This window comes from Ursus maritimus, unplaced genomic scaffold (genome assembly GCF_017311325.1).
Source record: "Ursus maritimus isolate PB19 unplaced genomic scaffold, ASM1731132v1 scaffold_32, whole genome shotgun sequence".
Classification (NCBI taxonomy): domain Eukaryota; kingdom Metazoa; phylum Chordata; class Mammalia; order Carnivora; family Ursidae; genus Ursus; species Ursus maritimus.
This window is the reverse complement of record NW_024425786.1, coordinates 10,753,897-10,776,067: the sequence shown is the minus strand read 5'-3', so window position 1 is coordinate 10,776,067 and position 22,171 is coordinate 10,753,897. Positions and strand designations below refer to the sequence as shown.

The 22,171-nt window shown below is 56.0% G+C and overlaps 1 protein-coding gene across 1 annotated transcript in view; it reads right to left on the bottom strand.

Annotated features, from left to right (window-relative positions):
* Nucleotides 1–5,917: 5,917 nt before the first annotated feature.
* KAZN (kazrin, periplakin interacting protein) overlaps nt 5,918–22,171 on the bottom strand; it is a 97,730-nt gene continuing 81,476 nt past the window's right edge. The window contains exons 4-8 of the mRNA XM_040645802.1: nt 21,177–21,347; nt 15,008–15,197; nt 12,870–13,000; nt 9,906–9,956; nt 5,918–8,497 (exon numbers count right to left, since the gene is read on the bottom strand). Coding sequence (XP_040501736.1) covers nt 8,330–8,497; nt 9,906–9,956; nt 12,870–13,000; nt 15,008–15,197; nt 21,177–21,347 — 711 coding nt within the window. The 3' untranslated portion in view covers nt 5,918–8,329. The remainder of the gene's footprint in view (nt 8,498–9,905; nt 9,957–12,869; nt 13,001–15,007; nt 15,198–21,176; nt 21,348–22,171) is intronic.

Here is a 22,171-nt window from a genome sequence, read left to right as displayed (position 1 = left end):
TCAGGACTAAGGTTTGGACCCAGTTTGCCCAGAAGCTACGCCTTTCAACTTGACCTTCATCTGCCTGGGAAAGAGCACTGCAAGCTGTAAAGGCGGTCACCTGGGAGGGGCATCGTTCTATGTAGTCTTGCTACGGTCCATCTGGGGACTGTGCGTGGCCCCCTGGGGAGGGGCCCTGGCCCTCCATTTGCAGGCTTTCCTATTCTGCCAGGGTGAGGAGGGAAGGGACCTGGACCAGCGGTCTCTGGTGCGGAGCAGGGGTGAGCAGGGGAGTCTGAGGTCCTCTTGGGGAGTGACTTTTCCGCAATGGGGTGCAGGAGGAGGCCTGAGGCAGCCCATAAGATGTAGCTTCAAGATGACCTAACCCCTGGGGGTCACACTGCCTCGGCGTTAAAAATCTTTCGTGCCAATGAGATCACATCTGTAAGAGATATAAACTAGAGCTTTGGGGTGAAGGGCAGTGAGCGTGGTGGGGGAGGAGGCCAGGGGGAGGACGCCAGGGACTTGTATGGCTCCACAGGCCACCACTGGCCTGGTTTGTTTTAGAGGGAGTCTGAGGCCCAGAGAGAGAGAGACCCACTTGCCTATGGTCACACAGCGAGTCCTTGGCCAAACTGGAACAGGAAGTCCAGAGCCAGGCTCAGCGCTCTCCACTGTGCGGGGCTGGGGTAGGGCTTCTGGGTTGAAGGCTGGGCCTCCTTAGGAGGCTGAGGGCGGGGGTCTGGGTGGAACCCTGCAGGGGCCCCTCCCTCAGCAGCTGCTCTACCCCAGACCGCTCCCCAGAGCATAGCTTGGGGTCTCGCTCCCAATGCAGGGCTCAGCCTCTGGTGTCCCCAGGCCAAGGCCAGCAGGTCCACCGGATGCTTGGCTGAAGCCCAGTCGGCCACAGGTCAGGCGAAGTCTGGGATGGTGGATATCACGCTCTGACCTTGGCCTGCACCCAGGCTTGACTTCTGTCCCCACCACCTCCTGGCCGTGTGCCTCTAGGGAAGTTGGGAACCTCTCTGTGACTCTAATAGGGGTCCTGCTGCAGGTTTCTGAGGCTGCCCGGGAGCCGCGGCTGTGCCATGCCGGACCGCTCCGCTCTGCTCAGCCGGGCCCAGCAAAGGCCCCTGGCAGCCGTTCCTCCCTCACAGGGGGGCCCTGGAGCTGCCCCAGGGAGGTGATCTCAACCTCCCTTATCACGGTCCCCGAGGGGAAGTTTCCCCAGGGCAAGTCTGCGCTAAAACCCACGGCCAGGATGCTGCCCTCGGCTACTGCCCTGCGTGGCCTCTCGCAAATGAGCCCGCATCGGGGAGCTCGTGTGAAACACAGATCCCAGCGTCTTACCCCCAGACCTGATTTAGTAGGTACGGGATGGAGCCAGGGACTCTGTATCCTTAAAACTCAAGGCATGCTCAGGTCTGACCACTACTGATCTATGTGTGGTTCCCAAACTTCCTCTCTCTCTCTCTCTCTCTTTTTTTCCTTCTTGCTCATGTTTTTTTCTGTCCTAGGATCCTTCGAACAGACTCCAGCACGGAGGCCCAGTGTGCAACAGATAAGAGCAGAGCTTCTCGGGGCACCTGGGTGGCACAGCGGTTAAGCGTCTGCCTTCGGCTCAGGGCGTGATCCCGGCGTTGTGGGATCGAGCCCCACATCAGGCTCCTCCGCTATGAGCCTGCTTCTTCCTCTCCCAAAATCTTAAAAAAAAAAAAAGAGCAGAGCTTCTCTGGCTAAAGGTAGGCCTGGAGCCCTGCCTGCTAGTTCTTTCATCAGCCATGGCAACCTCTTGAGGGGGCCTCTGAGGAAACCCCAAGTGTTCCATGGAACACGGTTTGAAAAGTACTGCTTTTTCCAATTTCTTCTCTACTGGGTAGAAAAACTGAGCCCCAAAGAGCTAGCCTGCACAGGGCTCGGCTCGTGAGGCTTTCTCAAGTTCTCTGAAGCTTCCTATTGATTAGTTGTCCCAGGGGGGTTTGGTGGGGGGGAGAGCTTGGTCAGAGACTGAGGAGCACGATTCCTGAGAGCACAGACTCTGGAGCCAGACGGCTGGAGTTGAAACCCAGTCCTGCCTCTTTCTAGCTGTGTGACTCTGGGCAACACCTTCACCTCTCTGTGCCTTGGTTTGTTCATCTATAAAATGGAGGTAATCACAGTATTTACCTTGGAGGGCCGTTGGAAGGGTTATATGAGTGAGTATCTGCAAAGAGTTGGAGGCAGGCCTCACTGTGAGGCCAGGCTGGCCCAGGTTCTGACACCCATCTCCGTGTACATATGCCACCCCGGAGTGACCTGGGGGCTCTCGCCTCAAGAACCCAGGCTTGGGCAGCCTCATTGCTTCCCATGGTCTAAATTTCTCTGTGCTCGCCACAGCAAGAGTGTGTTTCTACTTGGAATCTAGAAAGAATTTTGTCATGGCTGGTGGATTCTGGGGGCAGATTCAGCGGGCACACGCGTCAAAGCCTCCCGGTTCCGAGGCAGAGAAGCCCGGAGTCTCTCACACTGGAACGGAACCCGGACTCTGAGGAGTGGGCACACAGCTGGAGTGATGTCGGGGTCACACAGCCCGATGCCCTGATTTTACCCCTGGGGCACCTGTCTGGATCGAGTCACCTTTGGGCTCAGGACGTGTATCAAGCTGCTTGCACACATTTTCCCTGTCTCTGATTTGAACTTAAATCCACTCAAATCGGGGGGGAACAAAGGCCACGGGGCCAGTCCTCTCCGGGCCGCGAAACACAGCTCTCCTTTCTGAGCCTGGGAGGAGGGGAATGTTAGGACACCCACGTCACAGATGAGAGGACACTGAGGCTCACGGGTAAACAAATGGCTAGAAATCAGACGCAAGAGCAGAGCTGCCGCGGTTATCCAGGCCTGGCCTGGCCCCACCGGTGGGCTGCAAGGGTCCCCAGGTGCAGCGTGGCTGCAATTTCATACAGTCTCTTGTTTGGCTGCAATTAACTGCCATTTACTGGTAACCCATTAAGAGAGCAATCAGATCAAACCTGAAACTCAGTGAACACGGGTGAGCAGTCAGCCAGCGTTTCCCGGGGACTCGGATGGAGAAGCCCAACTGCTGTGCGTAGGCCGACCCTGTTGCAAGGTTCCCTCGGGGACAGGCTGGGGACTGGTAAGTCCTGCCATTTTCAGGAAGAAGACCGCAAGGCTTTTAGTGGCCGCTTCTTAAAGACCTAATCCTCTTGGGATGATCTTCTCCTGGATTGTTGGGGCTGGGAGGCCTAGCCCTTAGAGTGCCGCGCTGCGTATTTGCGTATTTTTCGGTAACTGGGCTTTAAGACGCCGTGCGGCTGTGGTTCGGGTATAAATGCTCATACCCTCGCTGCCAGCGGGATTTACGCCCTCGTTACACCTGGAGAGCGACACTGCACTGGCGGGCACTTACTATTCCAACAGACAGCCAAGACCAAACTCCTCAATGTTTTTATGTTTATAGGGCATTTGTTAAGAATATAAAATGAGGAATCCTCTTCTAAGATAAGGTTAATGATATGTATGCCCTCTTGATTCTTTATGACCACCAAGTTGTTTTTCCACTCGAAAATGGAAACAGGTGGGAGGTGGGGGACTGTGGCAGCGTTGGCCCCACCTGGTGGGGTTTGAACTGAAAAAACTTAAAAGCCGTTTGTTCAGAGCAGATGGGCTGGTGGGGGGGGGGCGGTTTGTAAGGTCCGTTTTGTGAGCTGCAGGTTGTGGGTGAGAGGCCCCGTAGATATTTCACCACTCACATGGGTGAGCTGGCCGGTGCTCTCCTATGTTACAGCCCCAGCGCACTGCGCGTCCCCACCAGGCACCGGTGTGGGGCGGCTCCTGGGCCCCCGGACTCAGGCTGTGGCCGGGCCAGGACCCCCACCTCCTGTCGGGGGCAGAGCTGACCCCGAGAACCCGGCAGCTCTGGTGTAGGGAGGGGCTCCACAGCGGGGCCAGCGGAGGCAAAACTCTGCCCCAAACGGGGTGCTAGTGCAGGCCCGCAGCTCGGTTCTACTCTGCCTTCCCCACTCGCTCCCTGGGGGTGGGTCTCCTGGGCCTGGAGATAAAAGGCTGACAGGATGGATGGAATAGATGCAGTCACACCAGCAAGGAAGTGCTAGCTGTGCCAGAGGCAAAGGGTGGGCGAGGCGTAAACTTGGCCCTGCTGAGGCCTCCACGATGTCCCCTGCCCGGGCCCACCCCCTCACTGTCCAGATGTTGGTCAGGGCACTACGGACTCCTGAGGCTTGAAGTCCAGCTCTACTGTTTACTAGCTTCTTGGCAATTTACTTAACCCGAGTTTTCACACCAAAAATGCGGGTTGTTGGAGGGTTAACTGAGTTAATACATGTAAAGTGCACAGCATGGACTGTGGCCCGTGGTTTAAGTGCTTAATAAATGTTAGATATTACTATTGTTATTACGTTACTAGGTTACAGCTGTTGGAGCCTGCCAGCACGGGTGGGAGAGCACGCAGAAGGGCCGCTGAGTACAGCTGTGCAGGTTGTGCACTGTACAACTCAGGGCACCATTTACACAGTGCCTTCTGGAGTAGTGTAGTACACAACCTGTGGGTCTGTACACTAGCCCTAGATGCACTGGGCATCCCTACTTCAATTTCTAATAAGTACCACTTGAAGTTGGACTTTTGGATAAAGCTATGAAGATATGAATAGGTATGGCTCAGTCCTTGAAAATGTTACAGGACTGTGGGAGCGACTGTTAGGATCTCGGCCAAGTCATTCTGCTCTGGGCCAAAGTGTTCCCCATCTGCCCAGTGGGGCTGGGGTGGGGTGGGGTGGTTGGGCTAGTTTCGGGTCGGCAAATGGGCTTTCTCCTTGTATGCCAACTCTGACTGATGGGCAGTGGCTGTCTGAGGCTTTGCAAAGTGAAGACATCAGAGGCCACTTTGGGCTGGGTGGGAAGGGCTCTTCGATCGATTGGTGATGTTTGCATGAGACCAGGGAGAGGAGGGCAGTGGTATGTGTGCTTGGGCCACTTGCGGGCCTCAGACTAGCCCAAAGGTTCTCAATGCTGGCTACGCCTTAGAGTCACCGGAAAAGGTTACTGATGCTCTCAGCGCTATGGCCTGGCCTTGGTAACTGGTTTCAAAAGCTCTGCAGGTGATTTTAACGTGTGGCTGGGTTGAGAACTGCCGGGGTAGATGTCCCTAAGTTTCCTCGCAGTCCTGAACTGCACAACTTCTTGGCCTGGTCTACAGATCACGGAGCTTTGAGCTTTCTTCCAGCAGAAACGATGGGGGGGTTAAAAGGCCAGTCTTCCGTCAGTTTTATTGCTGGAGAGGAGGAGGGCGCTGGCCACAATCAGGGATTGGGGTATGCAGGGTGACCTCTTCTTGGGCCACACTGTGGAGTTTCACTGGGGGGAGGCCCAGGCTTTGCATCCGGGGGATCTCATGGGACTGGAAAAAGCCTGGAAAAAGCCTTTCCTTTATCAGGAAAGCCCTGTGGCTCCCTCGATTTCTTTCTTAAGCTCGTCTCTGACCCCAGGGAAGGGGGGATGTTGGGACGATGCAGAGGCCCAGTGAGGTCTGCAGAAAGTAACATGCCCCAAACTCACAGGTGAATTTTCTGGGCCTTTGGAAGGAGTGCTGGGGGGCGGGGGTTGGGGGAGAAGGAAGCAGATGAAAGCTGACTGGGGCCGCTGAGCTGGAGAACGCAGGGCCAGGGAGCCAGGCTTGGAGATGGTACGTTAGGACCACAGGCGCCCTGGATGCGGACCGCTCCTCCAAATTACAGTCGGGGGGCCAAGATGAGAGGTTTCTGGGAGGCCACCCTGGCCTCAGCCCCACCATGGGCCCAGAATTCAGCCAGCTTTCTCAGCCCCTCCAGACCCAGCCCTGGAATTCCAAGGAGCAGGTCATGCACGGGCTTTGCCTCCCACCCGGAGCAAGATAGAAGCAATCAAATAACATAGAATTCAATAATATTTTAAAATAAGCTTTATTTAGATTTTTTTTATATTTTATATTTGCATCCATGCCTTCGAGAAACCTTTCCCATGGGAAAAGTTATTTTCATCTAATTTACCCATAACTCATTCGCTATTTGACGTAGTTCTCTTAAATAAATCATCCTTAGTAACTCTTAGATTTATCTCCTAATTTACAAAAACTGAAATGAAAAGGAACTACTAAATCATTACCAGGAGTGGTTGCAATCTTATTTTCTCATAAGTAAAGGGCAAACCATAAAAATCAACCAAAAGAAAAAAAAAATTCGTGGGGGAGAAAAGTATTTTCTAAAATCTCTCTCGGTAGAGAAAGATGCCAGCTCTGGCCGCTCTCCCTCACCGCCAGGCTCGGTTAAACAGCTTAGCCAAAGGAGGCCAGAAAGATCCTTATTAGGCAGGGTACCCTGCCTGCTCCTGCCCAAACCCCGCCCCCCCCCAAGTCAGAAGGAAAGGGAGCAGCCTACTGGTGTTTGGTGTTTTTTTGTTTTAGAGACTTTGGACAAAATATCCTATCCTTCTGATAGAGACTCTCTAGCACTTTCAAATCTCCTTTCTTTGTAAGAGCTGAACATGTTAGCAGAAAGCATACTACTGTTGTGCAGAGGGCAGGTGAATTGAGCTGTTTGTTAGTAGTTAAGGTGGAGCGGGGCTGGGGGTAGGGACGGGGGGGCGATTCACAGGTCAAAAGAAAAGGGAAAGCTAGTTTTAGGCCTTAGGAGGCGCTGGCTTAGAAGCGCACGTGTTCTCTATCACCTGGCGTTACCATGCACACGGTTCCTTTGCTGGTGAAGCCTCACTGGGGCCAACACTGCTCCCTAAATAGGCAGAGAGAGAGATGTTCCTGCCAGCCTTTGACTCCTCGGCTGAGCAGGCCCGGGCTGTTGTGACGAGCTGGAGGACAGGGCCCGAGGGATCCCGAGAGATTCTGCTAAGTGTACCTGGAGGAACCAACCAGCAGGGGGTGGGCAGAGAGGCTCTGGTGCTGGACACTGTGTCCCCAACAGCCCTCCCCTTGAGATGGGCGCCTCCCCCAAGGACACCTGCCTGGCCGACATGCAGAGTAACCAAGGATGAGAAAGACACGGCTGCAGGGAAGCCTCTCAAGGACCCTCGTGGCACCGACTCAGGCCGAGGGTCCTGTGGCCATACCCTGTGGTCATGTGATTGGCTGTCTCACTCTGTGCTCAACCTCCCTCAAAAGACAGACCCGAGAGAAGGTGACCATTACAGCAGACCCTCTGCTCACTGAGGTCAGTGTTTCTTATTTCAGATGAATAAATAGATACATAAAGGCCTGGAGAGGAGCTATGGGGACGGGGGAGAGAAAGGCGGAGTGCACGTCCATGCAGGGGCAGAAGAATGGGGCGGGGAGAGAAAAGAAAGAACGGAAAAAAGCAAGCTTTGACATCCAATGGTCCCTGGGTTCGGGCCACCCTCAAGTCTACCTTGCACAGTCTGGCAGCAGCATGAGAATAGAACAGACAAGTCAACAGAAACACCCGCCTCCCGCCCACCCCATGGAAAAATATACATTCCGATATTTATGTAATAATTTAGATAGAATAAGTCTTCTGCGTTTGTGCAAATAAATTAAACGGAACAATTTTCTTTTTCTTTTTTTCCATAAAGAAAAAAACGGCAACGCAATTTAAAAACTGGCAGGCCGTTAAAAAGAGCCCGTTTGACCTCTGGCACGCCCAAGCCAAGGCAAGGCCCCCCTGGCCGGGCTCGCGGGTCTTGGCGGGGAGCAGACCTTACCCTGACCACGTGGGCAGCTTGCGCTTAAAGTGACGGGCGCCCGGAGGGGTGGGGGACGGGGTCTGGTCCCGTGCGTTCACACCGGGGGGCGTGGGGGAGGCGGCGGCGGGGGGAACATCAAAAACAGACCACATCCTTGGGCAGACGGGCTCCAGAAGTAGCAGTTTGGACAAGGGACATTTACAAGCACGGAGTGCACAATAGTTTTGTTATTTACAAATACACAGCAGTCCTTCAAGTTTTCAAGTTTCATAAAAAGGAGAAGGGGAGGGGTTGGGGGTGGGGAAAAAAACCCCAACGAACCGAACAAAAAGGGAAAAAAAACAAAACACGGAAAAGAAACAAAAACAGAAACAAACCCAGATTAACAACACAACTGTATCGCTCTGAGGACGACAGAGTTGACAGAGTCACACACGGTTGGAATATGTACATCAATTACAGAGGTGACGCCGCAGGGGGCGGGGCCCGCGCTCGGCCACGCCCAGCACCCACGTGCGCGGGAGCTCGCGCGCGCGCGCGCACACACGCACCGCCACGCACACCCCGCCGCGCCCCCCCCACGCGCTCGCACGCACGTCCACACGCACAGACACGCCTGCGCGCGGCAGGCGAAGGGAGGCGGGTATCACCAGTCCGCGTCCTCCTCTATGTAATAATCAGGGGCGGTACCATCAAAGAGGCCGGGGTCGAGGGACTTCCGCTGCTTCCCTCTGGCGAAGACGCGCGAGATGGAGCCGAATCCCATCTTCTCTTTCTTCTTTTTCCGTTTTTGGTCTTCAAGATCCTCTAGTGACTGAGGAGTCGGCCGGCGGCGGGGGTGGAGGGAGAAGAACAAAGCCACCTGAGCTGGGTGCAGGGGACCGGGGACTACGGCGGAGGGGCGGGGACGGCCGGTGGGTGAGGGAGCTGTGGAACCGGTGCGTTAAGAGGCCAGGGTCTGCCCCCACCCCCACCCCCGTTCGCGGAGCGACTTGGGCCGGTTGTGGAAGCTTTTGGGGACAACAGTGGGACCCACGCCAGGCAGTCGTGAGGGTGTCAGCGGGGACAACCATGCTCACAGCAGTGCCTGGGTGTCATAGCCCCACAGTAACCACCAGCTGCTGCTGCTGCTTTACTCCCATTGTCATTTAAATTCAGCTTGCCCACACCCCTGGGGTGCTTCCCGAGGGCCCGCAAAAGCGTGTCTGCGCACCTGGCTCTGGCCCTTGTCTGCAGGGACCCTGCAGCAAGGATACAAATTTCCTGTGGAAAAGTCCCCGTGGGAAAAAGGGGACCCAGGGGAGCCCGGAAAATGAGGAAGGAGAACCCTGAACTATGTGCGGGCAGAGCAAGGACCCCAGAACTTAAGGCTCTGGACAAGAGGCAGGACTGGCCACGGTAGAGCGGGGGTGTGGTGTTGGGGCTTGAGTTCCAGTCCTAATGAGAACCCCGGGCCTCTCTGAGCCCAGTTTTCTCATCTGTGATGTGGAGACAACAGGGATGATGGGCATAGGCTCCTGTCTGGGTAACTGAGGGCCCGAGGGTGGTGTCTACAGGAGGGCTTTACAAACACAAAGACACGGGGTAGTGTTCTCATCCAAAAGGTGGAGGTTAGACTAATGGTTCCCAAAACACATCAGAGTTACCTGAATTCCTGGCCCCACCCCATAGCTGGTGGATCAGATTCAGGGTTAAAGGCCCAGGAGTCTGCATTTGAAAAGTCTTTCCTGGTGGACCCTCATGCAGAGGAGCAGTGCATTGACCGGCATCTGGGAACCCCAGGACTAGACCGCTGATCTCAGAGACCCCTTCTGATTCTCAATTCCTGTTTTCCTCCCTGTGGCCCCTCCTCTCTGATGACAGGGTACCGAAATGTTAAAAATGAATAAAGAACAGTATCCTGCAGCAAGGTGCCTAAAGATGGCCTGGGTCATCAGCCTTTGGCTGCCAGGAGAAGATACCAGGGCAGCCGGATGGAAGATGTGGGATGCACTTAATAGGTCCACAGATTGGAAAGAGGACAGGGAAGGGCAAACCAGGTACTGAGCCTGGCTCAGGAACCAAACCATGACTGACTGAGGCAGTGGCTTAACTCCTCTCTGCCTTGGGTGTCCCAAGTATGGAAGTGGGGATGCCAAGGGCCCAGGGGAACAAGGGGCAGAGGGATTCCTGGTCACAATGGGGTGAAAGGAGGGCCCGAGTGGCCAGGGAAGGACACCTACCTGTACAATGGGGTTGTGCAGGTTCTTCTGTACTGGGCCGGGACTGTCGCCCTGTAGCCAAAAAAGAGGGGGGAAATGAAACAGCAGGGACACACAACACACGGGAGCAGAGGTGGCCCATGGAGAGTGAGGTCTTCCACAGAAGGAAGCCATCTCTTAGGGACCACCCTACTTCTGTACTGGGGAACCCACCCCCGCCCCTGAAGTAAACACTCCCAGATGGCTCAACAATGGCATCTGGGGTTGGAGATGCTGCCTGGACCAAGGGTCCTGGGGTACTCTCCTGCCTGCTCAGGCCTCTTGACCCCCAATACCCTTTGACCAACAAATCAGTCACTTGAGGGCTTCTAAGATCCTGTCCCAATCGGTCCATCAAGTTGGAACTGAAGATTGGTTATACTTGGTGCTGTTCATAAAGAAATAACAATTTTAAAGGAAAAAGCACAAAAATAATTTCAGGACAGGAAGGCTCGAGAGACTAGGTAGCTTCTAATTTCCCCCACAAACAATTCAATGCGTCTCTCATTTTGTGGAGGGGTAGGCGGGACTCATTAGCCTGATTTACAGATACCGAGAGGCTACAGACAATCCAACGTGATGGAACCAATAGTCAGTAGAGCTAGAACTCAAATTTGGGACTGTTTCTTCCTGGTCCAGTGCTCCTTTAGGTGGGCATGCAAAGGTGGGTGTGCAAAAGCCTTCCCTACATCCCAGAGTCCGGCTGCACTGCCTGAGGGGCAAAGGGATCCCTGGGATCACAAGTGATTACAAGGGAGGCCCCTGATGGTTGCTTCCAGAATTGCAGGCAAAAACGCCATGAAAAAAAACAAAGTATGTCCCTTGGGCCCAAGTCCATCAACCTTCTCCAACTTCCCTACAGTTAGTCCCGACCTCTGCTCTAAATCAGTGGCCAGAAAATAATATGGAGAGGACCTTAGTCCAGGCTGGGCTGTTCTTGCTGGTGTCAGGTCAAAGGCCTGAGAACAGAGGGTTACCTGGTGCTTTTTCCAGGCTCTTCTTGGCTTACCTGTGTGCCCATCTGTTGAAATGGGGGATGAAGGTGGCTGAGGGAGGGTGGGGATGGAACAAATGGTAGTTTAGTCTTTAGTCCCATCCCAAGGTTTGCAAACAGAACCCATCTGGCAGGCAGGCAGCTAAGAGAGGTCTACTCTGGGTCAGGCCATCTTTGCCAAATTCATGGGGAAGAGAATGAGGCTGGTGCCCACTGGAATGGCTGGCTGCAGACAACTGGCTTATGAAAGCACCTAGGTCCTGGCAGCAGGGCCCTGTGTAAGGCGATCCTGGAAACGAACACGCTGAACCTGCCGCCTGTAGCAGCCGGTATGTGCCAAGGCCAAGTTGGGGAAAGACAAGGCCAAATGCAGACTGGACTTTCCAGCAGTATTTTGGCTCTCTGAGCCCCCTTGGGCCCACCGTGAGAAGACAGAATCTGGCCCCTGGGAAGGTCTTCTCATTTGGGGTGTGCGTGGCTACTCTAGGTCTCTAGCCCGTGCTAACAACGAGGGCGCTGTTGGCTGTAGGTTCAGCTCAACAGTGGGCCCTCAGAACCGGGGGACAGCTGTCAGAGGCCCTCTAGCGGCCCCCTTCCTCGCCCTGGTTCTGTCATTTAAGACAGCCTCTGTCACGGGGTTCTGTCTTGAGCACAAATTGCTTTCAGGAAGTCGAAAAAGAACCCCTTGAGTGGGTTTAAGGCCTGGAGCGGCCTTCTCTGCATTCTGACTGGGCGGGATAAGGCCCTGGGCCAGCGATCCCTGTTGCCCACGTCACCAGGCAAAGGCAACTAATTTTAAGTTCAGTCTTTACTATTTTTATTAGTAGTCTTGAACTACTTTTCATGGTTATTGTAGACTGGAATAAAAGTTCTCTTATGACTATTCATATATAGAGAAGTTACTGATTATTATACATTGATTTTCAACCAGTACCATTCATGTACTTGGTCATTATTGGTTCTAATCGTTTTACAGGTTATTCTCTAGAGTTTTCAGGTAGGTTAGCGTATCACGGGAACGGAGGAGTTATTTTGTCTTTCTTTCCCACTATATTCACCTCATTTCTTTTTTGTTATCAATTGTGCTGGTTAATAAAACACGAGCTGAGTTTTTGAGAAAGCTTTCTCATGCACTCGAAGACCTAACTCCACGGTGTCTCGGTCTGCATGGCAGGGGAGCCCTCCATGTTATCAATTGTAGGACAGAACAAAACCATCCAGTGGTCTCCACAGCCTTCCCCCGGTGTTTCCTGTTGAAGCCTCAACATGGCATCCTCCTGTCCTCGGATGCTTGACCCACCTTCGTCCCTGACCCCTTGGGAGCCCAACTGTCTGCTCCAGCAGTCACCAAGAGTTAGGCGGCTGGGGACCTGCACCTCCTGGCAGCTGGTGCCCAGGATGCCATTAAAATGTGTTTGATTAAATAAGCAAAAACAAAAACAAAAAACAAGAAACAAAAAACCCACCCCCCCAAAAAAACAGAACAAATTCATGGGACATCTCTCCAGAGGCAATATTTGCCCAAACTCCTGGAAAATTTTTAAAAATCTGGCTCATTCCTGGAAGGACTGAGAGCTGGCTCTATGGGGAAATGAAGTACTGGTAAGGCCCTGAGCTCTGGAAGGTCACAGCTGGGAGGAGAAGCCCACGGTCCCAGACACAGGGACCCCGCCAGAGGTGGTCCCGGGCTGCGCAGACCCTGAGCCGACCAGGCCTGCCTTCCTCTGGGTTTTTCTTGCCCTCCCGGACACAAGGAGCAAACAGGCCTCATTTCTTTCTCTCCCCACATCCATCTCTTCTTGCAAAAGGAAAGAACAGAACAGGAAATGCCTTCGCCAGAGTGCTCCCTGGGTGGACGAGAGGAAACAGCGGGTACGTCTTCACCCCTCCACCCAACCCCTGCAGTTTCCAGGCAGGCCCCCTGGCCCAGGCCCTGCTGCTGCTGGCCTTACGTTGCAGAGGGAGTGTGTCCGGTGCCGAGGGGAGTTGATGTCGCTTGGCGTGGACGACCGGTCGCCTTCGGCGGCAGACGCGTCGGAGATGACAGAGGGCTGCCGGGAGTGGCAGGGGCTCACCCTGACCGCTGGAAAGCAGGGACAGCGGGTAAGTGAGGGGTGGAGAGAATGTCCTCGCCTGTGCCATCCTGCAGTGATGCTACCCTATGCCCCCATTATCCAGATGAGAAAGCTGAGACATAAAGAAGAGACTGCAAAGTCCTCTGCCCCTCCGTTCCACAGGCCCACACGTCACCAGAGAGCAGGTGCTGGGAAGGGCAACCCCTGGCCTCTGGATCCAATTAGGCCCTCTCCTAACCACAGTGAAGGAAAAGAGGCAGGAGTTTCCAGGGACCTTGGTGACCGTCCTCACAAGGTTCCCACCACCTGCACGTTCCCTAGACCCAGAACAGTCTTAACCGCTAGTCAACACCACTTTCCCTAGTGAGAAGCCTAGAGGCTACTGCCAGGTCCCCACACCCCACGCCCAGTCATTCCCAGTGCAACCCTCCAAATCTGTCCACTTCTCTCAACCTCAGACACAACCCCCAAAACTGTCCACTTCTCTCCAACCCCACTGCCACTACCCAAGCCAAAGCCACCGCTGTCTCTTGCCTGGAAGACCAAGCAGCCTCCCAGCAGGCCTCCCTGACTCCGACCTCACTCTGCAGCACAGCCAGGCATCTGGTCATGCCGGGGTTAAAAACCCCCAAAGCCCAAATGGACATGGCTCTGGCCACCCTACCAGCCTTGGCTCATGTCACAGTGGCTGACAGTGCCCGACGTGGGCCATCTCCCTCCTGCCTCGGCCTTTGCTGGTCGCTGCTCATCGGGGACATTCTCATCACCCAGGTCTCTGAGCCTGTCCTGAGAGAGGTCTCCCCCAGTTATCAGCTCTCCCCACAATCTTCCCCACCAAAGAGTGTCTTCTGATTTCTCTCCCTGTGCTCACTACCATCTGTCATCATTCTGTTTGTCAGCTCGGTTACTCCTGGTTGTCCATCTTCACGCCTACAGTGTCCGCTCCATGAGGGCAGGCACGCCGGGTGTCTTACTCACGGTGACCCCTAGAGCTCACCGTGCCGGGCATGGAGCAGGTGCTCGATCGGTAGTGGCAGAATGGACGGCTGAGCTCAGAGGGCACAGTCCCGAAACACCCCCCAGGCCCCCACCAGACTACTCTCCTGGCTGCAGGCGCTGGCTGGAGGAAGCCCTTTCTGGTCAGCAAGACTGCCTCCGGGCCCACCGCGTGCAGGCAGCAGGTGCGGCTGTAGTAAATGGCCGTGGGGTTTAACGCGGTGGCGAGGGCAGGGGGGGAGGTGGCGGGGGAGATGGATGGGCAATGAGTGGGCTTTGCAATCAGGGATTTGGGTTCCCAGCTAGGTGAGGGCAGCACTTGTGGCTCCAAAGGCCTGGGACCAATCCCCAAACAGCACGTGTCACACAAGGGCAGCCACTGGTGTGTGGCATGGCCAGTGGGTGCGGATGCTGCCCAGGGCTCCCCGCTGCCCCCCGCCCATGCGGGCAGTGAACACGTGTGACCTCTGTGGCCCTCCCACACATCCCGTGATTGCGTGGCGCTGTCAATCAAGGAGCCCTGCTGCCCCCCCCCCCCCATCCAGAAGACACAAGCTGCAGAATCCGTGTAGTACCCCCTTGTCACTGGTCCAGGGGTGGGCATGTGACCCCGGCTGGCCAATCAGAGTCCTTCTTTGGGATTTACTACAAACACAAAGAGTTTTTTTCTTCTTTCTCCCAACTTTTACACTTAAAAACCTTAAAAGCCTGCACTTACTGGGGGCTGTTTTGCTGCTTTGGGGAAAGAGACGGCCTAAAGAGGAGGATAAAGGGAGGCAGGCGGGGCTGAGACCGACGGATGGACACCCCCCCCCCGATGATGTCTGGCCCTCGAGATCCAGCTATGCCTGAAGTCCACCTCTTAGACTTCTCAGTAACACAAGCCTGTGGCCTCTGCCCCACACCCCCCTAAGCAGCTACAGTGGGAACAGAGAGGCTGCTTCCTTCACTGGGGAGGTCAGCGGGCTCCTAAGAAGCCCCCCCAGCCACGGCGGGGCCAGGCTGGGGGCAGGACTCACCTTGCCGGTCTGCGGGGTGGGGGGGGTGTGAGTGGTAGAGCGTCTGCTGGCTCTGCCGGATGGCCGCGGTCAGCGGGAGGTCCGCCTGCACCACCCACTCCTGGTTGCCGTTGAGCACCGTCTCGCCCGGCATGGCGAGTGAATGCCGCTTGGGGACATCCTTGGTCAGCGTAGCTAAGGACTGCTTGGCCTGGAGAGAGGGCCGGGAGACAGAAAAAGACAACGTGATCGCAGGGACCTCTTGGCCTGCTGCTCGGCCAGGACCGACCGTGGGGAGAGAGCCGTGAATCCGACCTTGGTACCAGGCCATCTCCGGCTCTGCAACACGTGCCCATCAGAGTCCAGCACCTGCACTGCACACTCACTTTGGGGTGACCCCTTAGTTCCGGCTAACACAAAGTGACACTGGGGGGCTGTCCAAGGACACACTTATCACCCATTCTTTCTAATTCTCCAAGGACCAGCTGGGATCTGAATGAGAGTGGAGGAAAAGTCACTGCCTTCCTGAGCCCCAGCTTCCCCACCTGTAAAATGAAAACCCCAGGGCAAGCAATCCTTAGGGCTCCCTTTAGCTTGGACACCCCAAGTCTAGGAAATCACTCCTCTTCCGTGGCAGAAGGAGGCTGAGTTGGAAGGTGTCAGTCCCATCCCCCAAGCCATGTAATAATCTCTCCTCCCGGTTAGAAAACCATCGTGTGCTCAGTGCAACAGCCCTGGGTCTCAAGTAGGGAGTGAAGATTATCTGTGCTTGACAGAGGAGAAACCGGAAGCTTCGAGAAGTGACTCCTTCAAGAACGCGCAGCAAGCACAATGTTCAAGTTGGATCCCAAGCCTGGGAGTCTGGCCATGAGCCCCGTGGTTTCTACAGCGCCCACGCTTCTCCGGGACAATGAAATCGCCAGCCCAAGTAATGCAGACCCCGAGTCCGTGAAGCAGGGAATGGGGTGTGCCTCGTCACCACGGCCTCCGCAGGCCCTGGCTTGGAGCTGGGCACATGCAGTGATTAATAAAAATCCTCGGAATGAACGGAAGCAGGGTCTGCTATGTCCAGGCTGACAGCTCAGGGAATCTGCTCTGTCAAGTTATGAGAGAACAATGGAACAATCCTGCTGAAGGAAGTGGCAAGGCTGGGGGTGTCTCTGGGCTGCTATAGGCTTGCAGCAACCCAGCCACGCAGGAGACTCCCATTTCCTGGCCACCAGGGCACCACGTCACGTGCACCTGGCCTCCCAGCCCTCCATCTGGGCACCACTCCATGCGCTAAGCCACCCTACTCCCTTGCTTCCTCCTGCCCAATCCATCTTGGCTGCCTGGAAGGCAGACTCAGGGTTGAGAAACGAGCCCCAGGTCAGTCTGCCATCATATGCTAATGAGCCCTCGGCTCTGCCCTCTTGCACACGTCCCCAGGCACCTATGCGGGAAGCATCGGGAAATCCAAGGCAGGACCGCTCTTCTGTCCCCACCTGGCTTTCTTCTCCCAGGTGGGGCCTCAGCTCTGTCTGGGCCTGGGAGAGGCACCTTCTAACTCAGCAGGCGGCTTGACATCATTGCTACTTGACAGCTGGGGTGAGTCCTGCAGGACGGGGTGGTGGTACCTCGGAGTTCTGAAGCACAGGGACCCTAACAAACGGTCCACTCGTGACAGAGCTACAACAGAGACGAGGACTACAGACGTGTGTAGAGTCAACTTAAAATACAGGCACCCACAGTGCTGCAATGGGTCATCTTCCCGTGGCAGTCTACACCGCGTTCCCTTGGCTCACCTCTTCCACTGAACGCACTTTAATGCTGGGAGCTCCCCTTGAGCTCTGGCTCCCTCTTCTGTCTGAGCCTCTGCCCTCTCCTGAGCGCTCTGCGCCTGGAGTTCTGAGCTACTGGATATTCGTACGTTGGCTCAACCCCCCTCACGTGCCAGAAACCAAACAGAACTGGGTTCACACTCCACTCCTACTATTTAACTTGCTGTGTGGCCTTAAGCAAAGTCCTCACCAGCAGGATGGGGAACAGAGAGGGCTCATTTCTATGTAAGTAGCACCCCCCCGGAGTTGTGTGACAAAGTGGCCCACCGAAGTGCTTTGGAGTTTGGGCTCGGAAATCGGACTGCCCAGATTTAAGCCCGGCTGTGCCCCTTCCCAGCGGAGGGATCCTGGGTGAGGTCCCTCCGCCCTCGGCGCCTCCATGCCCTCATCTGTCTGAGGAGGATTGCATGGTTGCTATGGAGAGCCCTGGCCTATGGGAAAAATACCCAGTAAAGGTTAGTGACTTATCATGAAACATCTACAAGCCGCGGCCTACATCCCACGAAGGCCCAGGATGCTGGTCATCCTCCTGCACGTTCAGTAAGTCACAGCTGTGGTGGTTGGTGGGGTCACTGATGCCCCCCAAGACGGTGAGAAGATCCAGGAGGCGGGCTGGGCCCTGCCCTGGGCCTCCGTCTAGATCAGGGCTGGTGAAGACCCCTGAGTGCCTGGAGAGTCTGCTCTGGGCAGCCACGAAGTAGTCTGTCTTGGACAGTGAGCCTGGGCCCCCGAGGGATGCTGGGAGTGCGGCTCAGTGGAATCCTTCACTAGCTTTTCAACACATTCCTGCTCGTCCAGGGGACGTCTCTGCTGGCCAAAGCCCGGGAGGATCCTGGTACAGAAACCTCCAGGAAACAGGAGCAGGCTCGTGAGCAGGTCTGGTCCAGGGCCAGGAGGTGGTGCTTGTGGCAGGTGGGTTTCTGCAGAGCGAGGGAGAAGCGGCGCCGACCCAGACAATGTCCGCCCCCCTCGTCCCCCTGCTGCTCGACCCTGCCTCTCACCCACCCTCACTCTGCCTGATCTCTCATGGGCCTGTGGCGGCTGCCATTTGTACAGACAAGGAAACGGAGGCCCAGGCAGGTTAAAAGTGACTTGATGTGGCACCGTGACCAGCCAGTGGAACGGACACGAGAATGCACGCCTCCTCCTCCGGGTGGGCCAAGGACAGGATGGGGCTAGGTGCCGAACACCGGGCACCCCCTGCCGTTCACTGAGCATCTCCTCACCTCACCCTCGCCCCAGGAGGAAGGTCTTATAGTCCTGACTTCATACATGTGGAAACTGAGATTCAGAGAGGCTGAGTGCCTTGTCAGAGGTCACACAGCCCGAAGACGGCAGGACTGGGACTCTGTGAGGACTGAATGGCCAGGGCACAGACCGATGCTGAGAAGGGGCCTCGTGAACGCCACCGCCACATCACGGGGCACAGGGCCTGCCTGACTCCCAGCGCTGCCTCTCCAGCAGCTGGCAGCTCTGGGCGAGCTCCTGCCCTCCGAGCCTGTTTCCACATCCCCGAAACGGGCACAACGGGAACATATGCCTCCCTGGAGACTGCTAACGGGGAGGAGTTTCTTCTTAGGGTGGTGAAATTGTTCTGGAACTAGATCGTGGTGAAGGTTGTGCAGCTCTCTGAACATACTAAAATCCACTGAATCGTAATCTTAAAAAGGATGAATTTTATGGCATGTGAATTATATCTCAATAAAAGAACATATTACAAATATATACCTACACCCCCCAGGGTGGTCCCACGAAGCCACTGTGGCTACAGAGGTGAAACCATGCCGGGGATAATGCCTGGTGTGGCCAAGAATCGTTACTCAGGAACACTCCCCCCCGAAGGACAGGCGGCTGAGCGGGAGCGTGGGTGCCACCATCACCAAACACCGAGAGGGCTTTGCTTCTTGGGAAGCCGACGTCTTTGGCATTTACGCAAGGGAAGCAGGCCCTTTAGAGCCACACAGGGTGTGCGGAGACCAGAGCCCAGCTCCACAGCAGAGACTGGGGGGGGGGGTGATGCCTAACTTGGGACAGGGCCCGCTTATGCTCATCAGGCACCTGGCTGCTCCCCACGGTGTTAATGTCCCGGGTGTGTGTGTGTGTGTGTGTGTGTGTGTGTGTGTGAATTTGCCAGCTCAGTTCCCCGCTCCTTGGTGGCATCTCAGGGTCACTTAAGAAATTACTCATCACCAGGGGGCCACAGCCAGGACCCCCAGGTGGTAAACAAGGGACCTAGGACTGGCCATTTTGCTACCATGTGCTAAATCAGACTTATAAAGAAGAACCGAGGTGCCATTCGGAGGCAAGTTCAGGCCCATCCTCCCCAGAGGGGCCCCTGGACCACTCCACATACAGCCTGGGCTTCCCCACGTCAGCAGCTGCTCGGGCTTCGGCCCACTGCTGAGCCTGGCGTCCACCTTCCTGCTGTGCCCGTGACCTCTGACTTCCCTTCCAGCACATCCCACGTCTAAACCAGCCAGAGCGGCTCTCTGTTGCTCACACCCAGGGCACATGTATAAGTCACATGCTCAGGGATGGTGCCCTCCCTTTAGTCTCGGCCTGGCCAGCAGAGCATTGGGGCGAGCTGGTCAACGCTGCCTGGGGCAGGCAGTTCCAGAAGCCTCCAGGGTGTGAAATTCTGCAGATGGCGGGCAACAGAGGGGACCTCCAGTCTGGTGAATACCCCAACAACACTGGGGCTGCCATGCATCTTAGCAAAGGCCCTCCCTCTGCCACCGAGCCCCAGGCAGACATCGGCCATGCTGATGGTTAAGAAGCCTGTAAACACTCACCATAACTATTCATACCTAGCAGAGGGGTCTGATGCCCGCCCGAGGAGAGGGCAAGAACCTGAGTTTCGTTGGCCAGAACAGAAGCAGGCTGAGCAGTCTGGGCATGGTGAGAGTAGAAACAGAGGAGATCTGGTTCCCAGTTCTGAAAGACCCCAGAAATCCCCAGAATGCTTGGCGCCAGTGCTCCAAGGCTAGGAAGCCACATCTGGCCATCTACGGGGCACTGGGAAGACCTGCACCCACTTCCCAGGTCTGCAGCTGGAAAGGTTTCTGTCTGGGCTGCAGGTGGCAGCAGGGGGCCAGCGCCACGGACCTCACTGGTGGAAAAGGCACCCACGCTTCAAGGAGACCGGGCAGCTGCCGCCTCTTCCGGCCTGGGCAGTTCTCACCACTAGGGGTCAGCATTGGACAGGAGACCCAGGAGGGGCCCCGGGGTCCTGACCTGCCACAGGGCAGCCCGCGATCCTGAAGAATGGTACCCTAGAGAACGTTTGTGTCACCAAATCATCGCTAAGTACAGGCACCAAGCGAAGTGCTTCCCTCTCATTATTTCACTGAAATCCTCAGAAAGGCCCTATAGAGTATATGCAATTATCTCTATTTAGACTAGATGAAACAGGCCCACAGAGGGGAAGGGTCTTGCCTGAGGTCACACAGCTAGGAAAGAGTGGGGCTGGATTCAAACCCAGAACCCATGGCTGTCTACACAGTTAGCTGGTATGAGTCTCTGCAGGAGAACGTTGTGTTTTAAGAGTTTCATGGGGCCCTTCCCAACCCCCCAACCCCTCAGGAACGCCCTGCACTCTCCCCCACATTAAGCCCCTGCTGGTTTCGAAGGCCCCTTAAGCCATGGGCTCCCTGGAGTTTCCCAGCCACCTCCAGGGAGGGCAGGGTGAGGTAAAGACCGCCCCCCCCCTCTGGTACCAGATAAAGTGCACTGAAGCCTAGAGACGTGCAGTGCGTGGCCCAAGGTCACACAGGAACAGGCAGAGCAGGACTCCAGGGCCCTGGACCCCTTCCACCAGGCCCGGACACACCACCTGGGCTCTCTGTCCCCACACGGGGGCTGGGCACTTCCATGGAAAACACAGCGTTTGGAAGTACTTTGAAGGTTTGTTTTGGATTGGAAAAAAAATAATAACATTTTTCCCCTGACAACCCAAGTTAGACATTTTCACTAGAGATTTCTTGCAATCCTACTACCCAGAAACAACCACTGTTAGTTTTTTCGTGCATTTTCTCCCTAATGTTTTCCTAAACAAATGTGTGTATTTTAAACAAAAATGGGCTTTGTTTATTGACAGTGACCTGGGAGCGTGGAAGCGTGGATGGGCTCCCATCTCCCGGCCCCTGCAGGTGGATGACAGGCTGTGGCCTGGGCTCAGGGGTCGATGTGGAAGGAGCCTGATGTAGCATCACAGACCCCGCCCCCAGCTGCACCCCCCCTCGGCCCGCTCTGCCCGACTCCACCGAGGGACTCCCGGTGAACCCGTCCCCACACCCTGTCCCCGGCACGTCACATGGCTTCTAGCAGCCGCGGGGACACCCCGGGTGTGTGAAGGTGGGGTGGGGTCTCACCATGGCCAGCTCGGCCTCCAGCTCCTTCATCCGGTTGTCCTTGAGGTCCAGCTGGGAGCGCAGCGCCGTGGCATGGTCCGTGGCCTCCTTGGCTTGGCGCCGCAGCTCCCACTTCTCGCGCTCCAGCAGGTCCTTCTCCTTCGCCAGAGCTTTGACAGCATCCTCGCTCTCCTGCGGGGACAGAGCGCCAGGCCGTTAAGGTGGGGGCGCAGGGCCTTCTCTTGGCCTTGACCCACCCTGAGGGGCCTTGACCCCTGGACCAGGGGAAGATGAAGGGAGGCCCCCGGCTCTGCCACAGCTTAGCTGGGGGACCGGACTGAGACAAACCAGTAGTAGACACGCAGTACATATCGTTTCCATGAATAAAGGAGCAAATAACGTGACCAGTGTTTTTACCCCAGCAAGTCTCCGTTTCTCCATCTTTAAAATCGAGGCGGGGGGGGCGGGTGTCGATACTACCTGTGTCACAGAATTGTTATAATGCTGAAATGACTTCACGTGCGGGAAATACGTGGAGTCTGAAGGACGTGTGGGTCAGTAGTGGGTGTGGGGCTTTTGTCCTGGTGTTTGGTAACGTGTCACGTGGAGTCTGAGGGACGTGTGGGTCAGTAGTGGGTGTGGGGCTTTTGTCCTGGTGTTTGGTAACGTGTGTGTCACAAAAGGAGAGACGGAGAGGGAGACACCGGCTGCCCCGAGGTCCCGCAGCACCCCACAGGGTCACAGCCCATGCCAGAGCAGGCTGAACCCCTCGGCGAGCGGCTGTGTCTGAAGGCAGCAGGGTCGCCGGCGGGGTCCCTGCCCCGAGCCGTTTTCTCCGGGATGCAGAGGGAAGGGCCCGGGGTTCCAGCTGCGCCAAGCCGGAGCGAAGCCAAGGAACAGACAGCTGAACCAGGGGGCCTGACCTCCATGGGCAAGAGCCAAGTGTCCGATCAGTAGGCGCCCTTCCCGAGAAGAAGGGTCCCAGCGCAGGGCCCTGCCCAAACCCCCCCCCCCCC